Source organism: Gekko japonicus, unplaced genomic scaffold (assembly GCF_001447785.1).
Source record: "Gekko japonicus isolate JY-2015 unplaced genomic scaffold, Gekko_japonicus_V1.1 scaffold1786, whole genome shotgun sequence".
NCBI lineage: Eukaryota > Metazoa > Chordata > Lepidosauria > Squamata > Gekkonidae > Gekko > Gekko japonicus.
This window is the reverse complement of record NW_015163656.1, coordinates 277,833-291,118: the sequence shown is the minus strand read 5'-3', so window position 1 is coordinate 291,118 and position 13,286 is coordinate 277,833. Positions and strand designations below refer to the sequence as shown.

At 49.1% G+C, this 13,286-nt stretch overlaps 1 protein-coding gene across 2 annotated transcripts in view; it reads left to right on the top strand.

Moving 5' to 3' along the window:
* The window catches only part of USP46 (ubiquitin specific peptidase 46), a 55,843-nt gene that overhangs the window by 15,162 nt on the left and 27,395 nt on the right, over positions 1–13,286 (top strand). For both annotated transcript variants that reach the window (XR_001482390.1, XM_015407708.1), the window contains exon 2: positions 11,635–11,715. Coding sequence is in view for 1 of the 2 variants with exons in the window: in XM_015407708.1 (XP_015263194.1) it covers positions 11,635–11,715 (81 nt within the window). In the remaining variant the exon portion in view is untranslated. The remainder of the gene's footprint in view (positions 1–11,634; positions 11,716–13,286) is intronic.

Below are 13,286 nucleotides of genomic sequence, written 5' to 3'. Positions count from 1 at the left end.
TGCGGCCGCATTTTGACCCGCGGCTTCGCCCGATTTTCCCTGCGGTTTTGTGATCCTCAAAAAACAGGATCACGGAACCACGGGGAAAATCGGACGAAGCTGCAGGTCAAAATGCGGCCGCGCGGCTTCGAGTGGGAAATTGACCGATAGAAGGGGGGGCAAAGGGAGGCGCGACCACGGCACAGCTCTTGCGTGAAATCGGCCCCAGTGAAGAATAGCAGTAAAAAGGTGGTAGTAATAGAAGGAAGAAACTCAGTAGTTCTGTGTTCTCCCAGCACAGGTCCTTGATTCAAACACAGGGCCAAACTAAATCAGGCATGTAATCCCCCCCGCCAGTGCTGGTTCGGCATGGGAAACCAGCTTGGGGGGGGTGGAGCCCCATGGTGGCATTCTAAGACAAAACATGCTCTGCTTTGGTTTTTAAAACCCATTCTCCACAGTTGTTATGTGGTTCTGGGGAACCCGAGTTGGGTTTGGGGAACATGGACCGAACTCTTAAATAAACAAACATCTAGTTGTCCAATAACATAAGAACATAAGAGACGCCAATGTTGGATCAGGCCAAAGGCCCATCCAGTCCAACACTCTGTGTCACACAGTGGCCAGAAATACCAGTGCCATCAGGAGGTCCAGCAGTGGGGCCAGGACATTAGAAGCCCTCCCACTGTTGACCCCCCCCAAGCACCAAGAAGACAGAGCATCACTTGCCCCAGAGCCCCTAGCTATACCTTGTGGCTAATAGCCACTGATGGACCTCTGCTCCATATGCTTATCTAATTCCCTTTTGAAGCCGTCCATGCTTGTAGCACCCACCACTTCCTGTGGCAGTGAATTCCATGTGTTAATCACTAATATTAATATTATGTTATTAATATTATGTTATTCAGTGAGCCTTACTCCTTAACGACTTGCGACCATGGTGAGTTGCAAGGCTTAAAGTAGAGGTGCATCTCTTGCAGTAACATCTCAGGTTGGCCTTGTCCTGGGAATGGCCCGAGTCTGCCTGGCTATCTCTTTTTCTGGACAGTGACTCCGTGATCATCTCCCCCATATGCTCTTCCATCCATCTGTTTATTTCCCAAGTTGTTGCTACCTTTTCTAGGGCTCATTTCAACCCCACTCTTGCCGTTACTAAGTGCTACCTGCATCACCCAAGGTTTTTGGAACAAAACTCCATTTGATGAACAGGTGGGCTAGCATCAAAGTTTCAAAGCGTTAGCTGCATCCAGATGGAAGGAGAGATTTCCTATGTGCTATCTAATCCCATATTATATTAATTTTTTTTAAAATGTACCCATGAAATTGTATTATGCTGAGTTAGGACGTAGCCTATCAAGGTCTCAGTATGGTCTAATCTGACACATAGGGTTGCCACAGCTAGCAATCCACTGGAAGGAACTTGGGGGAGGGACAGATGTGCTGGCACTGTGTTGGTGCACGACGTCACTTCTGGTCTGAGCAGCGTTCTAGGATTTGCCCCAAACTCTATGGTTAAACCTAAGAGTGTTGCCCCAAAACAACATCGCTTCTGGTTTGAGCCAGAAATGACATCATGTGCTGGTGCAACAGTGGTGTGCCCCTCTATACCCCCCCACCTCCGCTGGCCTGTGAAGTGCTAGCAGGGAATAGACGGTCAATTGTTAAAGCAGGAGGCATGGCCCTCGTTTGATCGGCAGTGGTTCTCCAGGGTCTGAAGCAAACCCAGGGGTCATTTCCTGCAGGAGCACACAGGAGCAGAGCTCCGGCAGTAAAGAGCCGAGGGGGCGGGCACATGCAATAAGCCCCCCCCCCTGCCCCAGCAGCCCTCAGTCAGAGCAAGAAGCAGCCAGGTAAGTTGCAGAGCTCCCCCTGGCCCCCCAGTCCAAAACAGTCCAGTGGCAACTTTAAGACCAAGTTTTATTCCGGTACAAGCTCTCCCTCCTCTGTGAGGACAGATCTGCACATCCCCCCCCCCCATAGCTAGCATCCCAAAACACTCCAGTGGGGCCTGAGCGGCGGGGGGTGCCTTCTGACGCACTTCCGGTGATGCCAGGGGGTGTGACACATGCAAATAAGTTATGCTAATGAGTTGTGCTAATGAGCTCCTGCACCTGTTTTTCTACGAAATGACCCCTGAGCAAACCTATTTCAGATTCACCTCTTCCCCTCCGCACACTTGGCTCCCAGGGGTTGCCAGCCCAGGGCCTACATTTCCGTTTCCAAAGTATATCTGAGAGAATGGCAAATATGCAAAGCGTGTACAACATGAGCCCACCGATGAGCTGCCATTTCCTGATTGCTACTGAAATCCTCTGCAATGCAATTCTCCTTTGTCTTTCGTAATCTTCCAGCTCAGCTTCCGAGTCTTTGAGTTAAGCACTTGCTGCAGTTCGGCTGTGGGTGGGGGATTGTGTTGCTGCCACTGATAATCTTCTCATTTTGTTTGAATCTGGTTTATGTTCCCTCCCTTCCCCCTCCCTGGGCCTCGGGATACTCAATAATCTGAATTCATTGCCGTGTTTTGCCATGCCATAATAGGGTCTGTTGGTGTCACACTCATCATGTAGTTATAGGGACTGCTGACTCGTTACGGAGCCTGTAATTCCCTGCAGTGAGAGTCTCTAGTAAATCTGAGTAAATCCTGACATGAATTCTATTCCTTGCCTGAAACTGGAGGCTGCTTTCTGTATTTTATTTTTTGAAATGGTCTTTGCAAAAGGCTGTATGATTGGTGTTATCTTGTGGAACACCTCCATACTGTTTCAGAGTTCACCCAGCGTGGGTGGAGCGATCTATGTTATCAGCCGGTTTGGGGGCCTCTGCTTTTGGATGCATTCAGCATTAAACTCGGGGAGTAAAAACAACAGAATGTAGGAAAGGCCATGTATGTTAAGAACATGTGTTGCGATTGTATAATTAAATGCTTTTTATCCCTCCCTCCCTCCAGGAGCTCAGGGCAACTACATAATTCTCTCCCCTGTTTTATCCTGTGGAGAAGGTTAGGCTGAAGGTACATAAGAACATAAGAGATGCCAAAGGCCCATCCAGTCCAACACTCTGTCACACAGTGGCCAAAAATACCAGGTGCCATCAGGAGGTCCACCAGTGGGGCCAGGACATTAGAAACCCTCCCACTGTTGGCCCCCCCAAAACGCCAAGAAGACAGAGCATCACTTGCCCCAGAGCCCCTATCTATACCTTGTGGCTAATAGCAGTGTGAGGTCCGGCACTCACACTGCACAAAGTTCTTGTGTCCCCTACAGGACCACCACAGGACTTTGGATCAAATACGCACTGACAGTTCCATGTTTGAAACTAAAATCTGGCACGCATGAGTCCGATTCAGATCAAGACGGTGGCACATGGGGTGAGGACTTCAGCCTTCCCACCTGCGCTGCTTTCTCAGCCTTAAATGTCCTTGGGGAGAGCCCCTGTTTGCTTATGTGCAGCTATCAATACTTGTAAGTTTCCCCAGCGGGACCAAAAGCAGTCCCCCAGGTCATGAAATCAGCACAGCTGGGAGAAGTTTAGGGCCACACTTTTGTGTCCCACACTCCCCAACTGAATTAGGTCCCTGAGTGCCTGGGAAGTTCTGAACATGGAGCTCAGCCTGCCAGCTAAGATGTTTCTTAAATGCCCTGATTTTTCTTCCCCTTCCCCCAGCCTTCAGAGGTGAGGCGGGGGAATGGGGACCAGAGTCAGGGCTTTTTCACCCGTGGCACCTTGACCAGAGAATGACCATGCCCTTAGGCTTGTGTGAGGCCTATTATCTTTGGTGGGGGGGCACTTACACCCAAAAAAGAGGGAGATCCCTCTGATGTGCAGCAATGTGTCAACATCACTGTCCACATGACCCAGTAGCAATGTCATTGCATCCAGGACACTGGGACAATGCTCTGGTATTTGGGCATCTATTTCTGTGGTAGAAGCCAAATTTACTACAGAGTTTTTGCCCAAATACCAGTGTCACCCCGACATCCTGGATGTGATGACATCACTTCCTGGTCACATGGGCAGTGATGCGGACATGTTGCAGTACATCAGGTGGATGCTGACAACCCTGTGCATTCCAGAGAAGGGGAGAGGGTGGAGTTGCCCGGTCGGGGTTGGAAAATACCTGGAGACTTTGGGGGTGGGTCCAGGAGAGGGCAGGGTTTGTGGAGGGGAGGGGCCTCTGCATGGTACAATGCCATAGGGTCCACCCTTCAAAGCAGCCATTTTCTCCAGGGGAGCTGATCTCTGTCAGCTGGAGATCAGTTGTAAAAGCGGGAGGTCTCCAGGCCTCACCTGGAGGCTGGCAACCCTGAGAGAGGGGGAGGTTCTCTCCTCAAAGAAAATGGGAACTTGGAACGCAAACAGAGGCCGAACAGACGCTGAGTAACAATATAGAGATAGCTGTCAGGAGAGCCAGACTGGCGGCAGCTTGGGATTTCAAGCGCAGTAGCAGGTTGGAAGAAAAGAAGGCTGACCTACATCTTTAGGCAAGTCGGTTCATGCTAGAGTGACCTAAATGAAAGGCGGCGGATGTGTGTGTGTGTGTGTACTGCACACTCAAGGCTCAGGTCTCCGGGCAGTGGGTCCACTTGCTCCTTAATATGTCCCAAGCCAGAGCGGGTGGCTACAAGCATGGACGGCTTCAAAAGGGAATTAGATAAGCATATGGAGCAGAGGTCCATCAGTGGCTATTAGCCACAAGGTATAGCTAGGGGCTCTGGGGCAAGTGATGCTCTGTCTTCTTGGTGCTTGGGGGGGGGTCAACAGTGGGAGGGCTTCTAATGTCCTGGCCCCACTGCTGGACCTCCTGATGGCACTGGTATTTCTGGCCACTGTGTGACACAGAGTGTTGGACTGGATGGGCCTTTGGCCTGATCCAACATTGGCGTCTCTTATGTTCTTATGTTCTTATGTGGCTTTAACGGTAGCGATGCAGCGGAGAATGAGGCACTCCTCAGTCATCCGCTCCTGTCAGAGAGCATTAGACAGATAACCTGCCTATTCAGTGGTGAGATCTGCCACCCCCATGTTGCTTAGTCATTACCACGGAGGGGGGGAGAATTCTATGCACACGCACAAAGCTGCCTTTCGCTGAGTCAGACCCTATCGAGGTCAGTACTGTCTGCTCTGACGGACAGCAGAGTTTCGGGGTTTTCCTGTCGACTTGCACCTGATCCTTTTAATGGAAGAAGCTGGCGATTGAACGGGGGGGGGGGCCTTCTGCCTGCACAGCAGGTGCTCTGCCAAAGCCCTTCCCCAATGAATGCCGCCTTGAGCCTTGAAACTGCAGGGCTCTTTTTGTAGAAAAAGCCCAGCAGGAACTCATTAGCATAATAGGCCACACCCAACAGCAGGAACTCATTAGCATATTGGGCCACACCCCTGACAGCACAGCTCATTCGCACATTAGGCCACACCCCCCGTGTTACCAGAAGTGTGGTTATCCAGCCACACCCACCTTTTGCTTGTTATTCTGTTTACCTTGTTTGTTGTCAAAACCCAGGGCTTTTTTAGTAGCAGGAACTCCTTTGCATGTTTGGCCACACACCCCTAATGTAGCCAATCCTAATGAGTTCCTGCTGTTGGGTGTGGCCTGTTATGCTAATGAGTTCCTGCTTCTGCTGAGCCGTGGCCAACTTGGGAGCCAGCCGGAACTCCGTTCCTGTGCGTTCCTGCCCAAAAATAGCCCTGCTTGAAAGGAAGGCAGGATAAAGGATTAGAGGGTTTTGTTTTGCCCTGAATGTCAAGTGGAAAGACGGGAAAAGGGGCTAGAAATTCCCATTGGTAGGCCAAGCGGGTAGGTGTGTGCTTTTGATGACAACAGCGGCTGCCCTGTGGGTGAGTGCTTAGGACAGGCTGGTGTCTTGTGGCTCCACCAGTCCATACATGTGCTGTGGCCACCTCAGTCTCAACAAAGATTGGTGTTCTGTAAGCATCACGTCATGTGCTTTTACATCATGTGGGTGGAAAAAATTTCTCTCTGGTACCAGCTGCATGAAACGCCTCATAAGGGACGGGTGCTTGCACAGCACAAAGCTTCTGATCTGTAATATAATAACAAAACAAGGCTTTCCACGACATTAATGAACCTACATGATTCTTAGGCTCCCTCTCCTGCACCACACGTGGCCAGCTAGTGAGTGATGTCCATGTACTATATCTGAATTGGCAATCTGGGTTTCTGTTCCACGTGAATGTTTTGCTCTACCTTGACCTGCTTACAGCTGCACTATTGTGGGGAGCATCCAAACATGACTTCATCCTGCTTCTGTGTTTGGCTGCAGTCATTCCCAAATCTGCTTAGATACAATCTTTTTTGAAAGATCACAGTCAAAGCACACTTGGACACTGTGTGCATGGGAAGGTGTGTGTTTTTGCAGATCCTGCCCACATTGGCACCATTCTCCTTGTCTTAGTCTCCCCCCCCCCCCGCCGCCACCCTATGATAATTTTTCATCTGCCACTAAAGGTTTTTTTTCTTGCTTTTTAAAAAAAGGCACTTGATCTATTGTTATAGTCCACTAGTGCCTCACTGTCATTTTTAAAAGAAAGTGCAATTCGATAGCCCTTTTTGTTGCCAAGTTATAAGGGGAAATGTGCTGACTGCTTCTCCCCCTTATAACTCTTGGTGGACTGTGGCAAGGAAAATGGTGACAGTGTGGATGGGACCCTTTAAAAATACATCTACACTGTGTGGAAAGGCACTTTGACTGAGATATTTCTAAAAATATCAAACTAGGGTTTGGAAAGATAGCATCTAAGCAGGGGAAAACCTGGAAATGGAATGTTTAGGGGACAATACTGTGCAGTTGTTCAAAAACTCCTGTTCCAGATCGGATGCCGAACCAGATTAAAGCCTCATGGAATCTACTTGCGTGCTTATTTCTGTACAGCACATAGGTGTTGAAAATACTTGATAAATAATAAATATTGTTGTTAAATTTCTTAGAATGCAATCTTGCAATAAATATGTCAAGCACTGAGATGTGATTCAATTATTAATGTGATTTATATTAGAACATACATCAGTAAGGCTAGCAAAGCAAACAGGAATATCTGTAACTATGGGGGAAAGCCGCATAAACTATGATTTGTGAAAGAAAAACCTTTTCTCCTCTCTCATCACCATTTTAAACTACAAGACTTGTTTTTTTAAGTAAAGCTCCCTTGTTATAACTTTGATCCTGTGCAGCATGAAAAGCATGCATAATTTAAAAAATGTTTCATTTTTCTTTCTAAATATTGAGGGGGGGCATTCTCTAAAGAGCTTCTTGACAGACAATTCCACAGAGTTGAGGCCATCACCAAAAAGTCCTTTTTCATGCCTTCCTAGGCTGTAAGGGTTCCCGCTGTGTTGCCCTGCAAGATTCTCTTACAGGCACGCAGCTCTGCTGGAGGCTGGGCAGCAAGTCCCCTTTGTTTACTCCCCAGTTCCCTCATTAGGCGAGATGTAGAATTCTCCTCGGACGACCTCTGCTTTATTTCCCTTTGACTTCCTGTGGTTCCAGTGGCTGCCCAGAGGTACAACACCCAGGGGTGTATAATAGCATGTGGCGGTCGATCTGGATGTGGGGTTAGGAATCAAGGCAATGCATCCTAACTAAATCAGCTACTGCAACGTGCAACTCTAGAGTAATACAGTACAGTTATAGAAGGAAAGATGGGGAAGTTACTAAGCTAGTAAAGACTTACAGTTCCATCCCCCACTGGGGATTTACTGATGGGTGCGTGCATAGCAAGGATACTGGTCCTTTGGCATCCCTTCCAACTGACACACACACGTGTGTACACGCGTGTGCACACAAAGGTTGACAGCTCCTTTTCAGTCTCACCAGACATACACCTGTGTCAAAGAAGTCATTAGCCAATCTGGGCTTGAAGGAGAAGAAGAGATCTGTTTTATACCCCACCCTTCACTACCCAAAGGAGTCTCAGAGTGGCTTACAATCTCCTTTGCCTTCCTCTCCCCACAACTGACACCCTGTGAGGTAGGTGGGGCTGAGAGAGCACTTTCGAGAACTGCTCTGAAATAACTTGTAAGTGACCCAAGGTCACACCAGCAGCTGCATGTGGAGGAGTGGGGAATCAAACCTGGTTCTCCCAGATTAGAGACCACGCTCCTAACCACTACACCAAACTGGCCAGCTTTCCCAACAGAGAGGTGTTTGCATATCAAAGAGAAGGCATGTTTTCTCTCCCAGTTGTAACGTCCATTCGTCCAGCTGGATGAGGTCTTCCCTAGCCTTCTTGACTCCTTCTGGGGCTGCCTGTCTCCCTGTTTGTCAAACATTTGCTTCTCCGCCTCTCCTCTATCAGGTAGATCTTAAACTGGTGTCTTGACTGTATCTTAGAAGTGGTGACTCTTCTTATCTCTAAGGGGTGGAGATGGTAAACATGGAAAAGATACCCCCCCTTAGGAATGTGGGAAACCAGACCATAAAGGACTTTATATGCCCAGCACTGTGAATGTCACCCAGAAATGAACAAAAACTCGGTGCAGCTGCTGAAAAACTGATAGAAATGCACTCTTGTTAACCCACGCCTTAGAACAGAAAGGCAGTTGCATTCTGTACCAGCTGAAGCGTCTGACTGTTTCAGAACTATCCCCGTGCATGTGCTCAGTTTGGCCACTTGGTGTCACGGATGTGGCCTGGAGTCACGAGGGCCAAATTCTCAGCCTACGTGACTGCCCAGTTCAATTTGAGACAATGGTGCAAGGAAAGGGAGGGGGGGGTTAAGTCATAATCTTCCTGCATCGTCTTCCTGAAGCAGCTCAGTGGTCTATTTGCCCCACTGGGGAAACATATAGGTACTAATATAGGCAGGGCTATTTTTGGGCAGGAACGCACAGGAACGGAGTTCCGGCTGGCTTCAGAGTTGGCCACGCCCACTACAGGCAAAAACTGCGTGTGCGTGGCTACAGAGGAAAGGCCTGGAGAGCAAACCCCCCCCCCCAAGCGCCCCCAAGCGCCGCGGGGGCGGGCAGGCCGGGGGGGGGGGCCTGGAAGGATCGGGGAGGCATTTAAACTGCCTTCCTTTCCCTCCAAGGGCTGGCTTGCCCGGGCTCTCCGCAGCCACGGGGCACCCAGGCAAGCCAAGGGAGGGCATGGGGGTTTGGCCTAATATGCTAATGAGTTTCTGCTGTTGGGTGTGGCCTATTATGCTAATGAGCTCCTGCTGGGCTTTTTCTACAAAAAGAGCCCTGGATATAGGTACTGGTAGGCCAATAGGTATTCCCTGGGCCTGCTTTAGGTTGGAAATTAGCAGGGGGGAGGACTTAAAACACCACCCCCTTTATGCCATGGTTTCAATCCAGGAACAAATAACTGGATTTTAAAAACAAAGACTGGGAGCTCGATACATGGAATTCCCAGTGTCACTTCTGGTTTTGGCCCTCAAAGTATGAGATCTGATCCTTCTTCTGGTATAATGGAACTTCCCAGGAATGGCAAGTTAGCCAATGAGGCCCTGTGTTATCAGGGCCTGAAATGTATATTGAGGAAGGGGGGGAAACTTCCCCACACATGGTCCTCCCATGGAAGTGAAGGATATAATTTGGAGCAGAGTTTCCTTGGAACAGAGTTTGTGGAGAACAAGAGGCAGCCTCGAAGGATCGTTGCTGCCGTGTGCGCTTCCCCATTTGCCCTCTGTGTTCAGATAGGGCTCAGGTCGACTGGGGAGCCGGGACACTCTTGTTTTCTTCAAGACGTTCGATATGGGTCTTTGTTTTCAAGGAGCTAACATGGAGGCCGCTGGGATAGTAGATGTAAAACTTCTTGTAGCCTGAGTTTCAATAACCGGGCATGTGTTCTGACAGTAAACTGGTACAGAGAAGTTTTGTGACTACTAGTAGTTGCCAACTATAGGCAAGGTATTTTACTTTTTAATCTCGCAAGCTCTCTACAAGTGTCTTTCCCTGTTTGTATTCAGTAGTTTCGTTTCTCTGAAAACCTTTATCCATTGAGAAAAATACTAATCTATTACTCTACAATTCTAGATTAGAAAATTATGTACCTGTAATACCCCACCCAATGTTGCAAAGAAGATAAACCAGAGAAACAAGACAGAAATGTTAAATTAGAGTCTAGAAACTGCAGTATGGCATAGTGGTTAGAGGGTCAGTCTAGGATCTGAGAGACCCAGGCTCGTATCCCTACTCTTCTGCAGAAGCTCGCTTTGTGACATTGGGCCAGTAATTTTCTCTTAGTCTTACCTACCTCACAGGATTGTTGTGAGGATAAAATAGAGTTAGACTGACGCATCCCACCATGAGCTCCTTGGAGGAAGAGTGGGATAAAAATGTACTAAATAAAATAAGTATCACAGGATAGCATCAGGAAGGCTTCTGTTGACTCTGTTTGGGAAACAGATTATGACCAGTGTTCCCTCTAAACTGAGTTCGTGTGAGCTAGCTCACAGTTTTTTAGCCTCCGGCTCACACATTTTTGTCTTAGCTCCGGAAGGAGGGCTCCAGAGCAAACTAATTTATGCAGCAGCCAAATCGCTCGCTCACAACTTTAATGCCAGTAGTTCACAAAGTAGAATTTTGGCTCACAAGACTCCACAGCTTAGAGGGAACATTGATTATCCAGGGGTCGTTTCGTAGAAAAAGAGCTAGGGGAACTCATTAGCATAACTCATTAGCATATGCCACACCCCCTGACATCACCGGAAGTGTGTCATAAGGCCACACCCCCTGGCATCACCGGAAGTGTGTCATAAGGCCACACACCCCGCCTCCAACAGTCCTGGCCGCCTCTGCCGGCCTTGCAGCTCCACTGCCGAGCCCCATGAGGGGCTCGGCGGTGGACCTGCAAGGCCAGCGGGAGTGCAAGGAAGCCCTGCAAAGGCCCTCCCTGGCCCCAGGCAGGCAGGGGTGGGGAGAGGCAGGGAGGAAGGAACTTACCCTCCCTCTTCTCCTGCCTCCTCCTGGCTGAATGAGGACCAGAAGCGGGGCGGCCGGAAGCAGGGGGCGGGGCTTCGTCATGTGCCCCGCCCCCGTACCTCACCCGGGGGAACTGCGATCCCCCCCGAAATGACCTCTGATTATGACATATCAATAAATGTCGAATGGGGCGGTAGAGAGGGAGAGCGGGAGGGAGGGAGGTCTTTTGTACTCCTTTCCAGTTTCACATGTCAAAAAGAACAGATTGCTCTCTCTCTCTCTGCTTTTTAATTTAATAACAGTGGGATTTGTGTGCGTTCTAGTGCCAGCTGGATGGCAGGCAGCCCTACCATAGCTTTGGTCAGATAACCCAGGTTTGCATAAAGTGCCTCTCAAGGCCTGGTGTCCCCAAAGGGGTGGGAGTAGGGGGGTCGTGAGGCCAAAACCAGATGCAAATAATAAAGCTGAGGGAAGCTGAAATGCAATTGCCAAGAAGTCTTCCCCCGATCGATTCATACCAAAACCTGATCACCAAAGTGCCTTTAAAGCTGCCTTTCTGTTTTTAACGTAGGCGCCTTCAAAACTGCCAGCCGGAGAGGGGTTAAGAAAGCACATTAGGTGTCTCATGTGAAGCGTTGTTCAGAGAGGTCCAAAGCGCTGCCGGCAACCTGCTTGGCCCCACAGGCAGTGGAGGATGGCGAGAGGATTTGTGACCCCCCCTCTTATATCATATTTTAATATGAAAGAGGATAACTGGCTGTTTTCTCTTTCTTTAGGGCACCAATGCCTCTGCTCTGGAAAAAGACATTGGACCAGAGCAATTCCCGATCAATGAGCACTACTTTGGACTGGTCAATGTAAGTATTATTGCTGCACTGCAGAAAACATGCTGGGCGCTTTGTCAAGATATGCAAGCACATTTTATGGCTTCCAGGGAGGGTTTGCTATCTCTGGGTGGGGGAGATTTGTGGCAATTTGAGGGCGGAGGCTGGGGATGGCAGAGTTTGGGGGAGGGGAGGGACCTCAGCAGGGTATAATGCGATAAAGTCCACCCTTCAAAGTGTTGTAAAATAGTCAAAAGTATTTAAAATACTCAGAGTATCGATGGATCTTGCGCTATTGGAAAGAAGAGATTTCTTTGCGTTTAAAAACCTTTATTTCTAAGGGTAAAAGGTATACAGGAAACCTGCAAAATAACAAACTCCTAAGAGCTACATTTTCTAAGCTGCTTACAGTACAAATCATTGTTACACACCACACACAGAAAATGGAGAATCTGTCCTTCTTCTCGACCCCTAGAAAGGAAGTCACCTGAAACAACCAATCTGTATCACAACAGAGACTACTTTTCCCAGGCTAATTCCCCATTGGCTCTGTGCCAGGTTTCCCTTCCAGGTCAGTCCAAACAATAGCAATACTAGGTAAACAAGTTAACCCTACAATGACTGGATTGTCAGACCGTGTAAACACATGCATTTCCAACACAAAGCAGCCATTTTCTTCAGGGGAATGGTCTCTGTAGTCTGGAGATCAGTTTTAATTCTGAAGGAGCTGCGGTGGCTCAAGTGGTTAAGACGCTGAACTGCAGGCTGTGGAAGGTTGGTAGTTCAGCAGTTTGAGACCCGAGTGTGCCGCTTGATGGAGTGAGCTCCCATCTCTAGTTCCAGCTCCTGCCAACCTAGCAGTTCGAAAGCAAGAAATTGCAAGTAGATAAATAGAGACCACTTCGGTGGGAAGGTAACAGCGTTCCGTGCACCTTGGTGTTTAGTCATGCTGGCCACATGACCACGGAAACGTCTTCGGACAGTGCTGGCTATTCGGCTTTGAAACGGAGATGACTGGCTTTCGAGCAAGGGAAACCTTTACCTTTAATAATGAGGGTAACACTGGGCTCATGTCTGCTTACCTCCTTACTGTGTGTAGGATGCTGCAGTCGCATTTGGTGGTGTGGATTTGTATGCACAGTCTCCTTAACTGCATGGACGACCCCCTATTGCAGTGTGGGGGATGACACATGATGGGGTGCACAAAGAATCCAGCCAAATGTTGCATTAAGCACACCATAAGGAGGTGGGGGAGAGAGCTCCTTCGAGTGCATAATAAATGTGAAAGGGGCAAATGCAGACAGGGCCTTGCCTTGCTCTCAGGGTGGCTTTGTGGATTAAACTCGCAGTCTTACGGTAGCCTTCTACCCGTGTGACCCCTCAATACATTGACTGAGACCCAGGGGTCATTTCCTGCAGGAGTGCCCAGGAGCGGAGCTCCGGCAGTAAGGCGCCCAGGGGGCGGGCACATGCAACAAGCCCCGCCCCCTGCTCCCAGCAGCCCTCAGTCAGGCCAAGTTTTATCCAGGTACAAGCTCTCCCTCCTCTGTGAGGACAGATCTGCACGTGTCCCCCCCCCCCCCAACACCTGGGAACCCAAAACA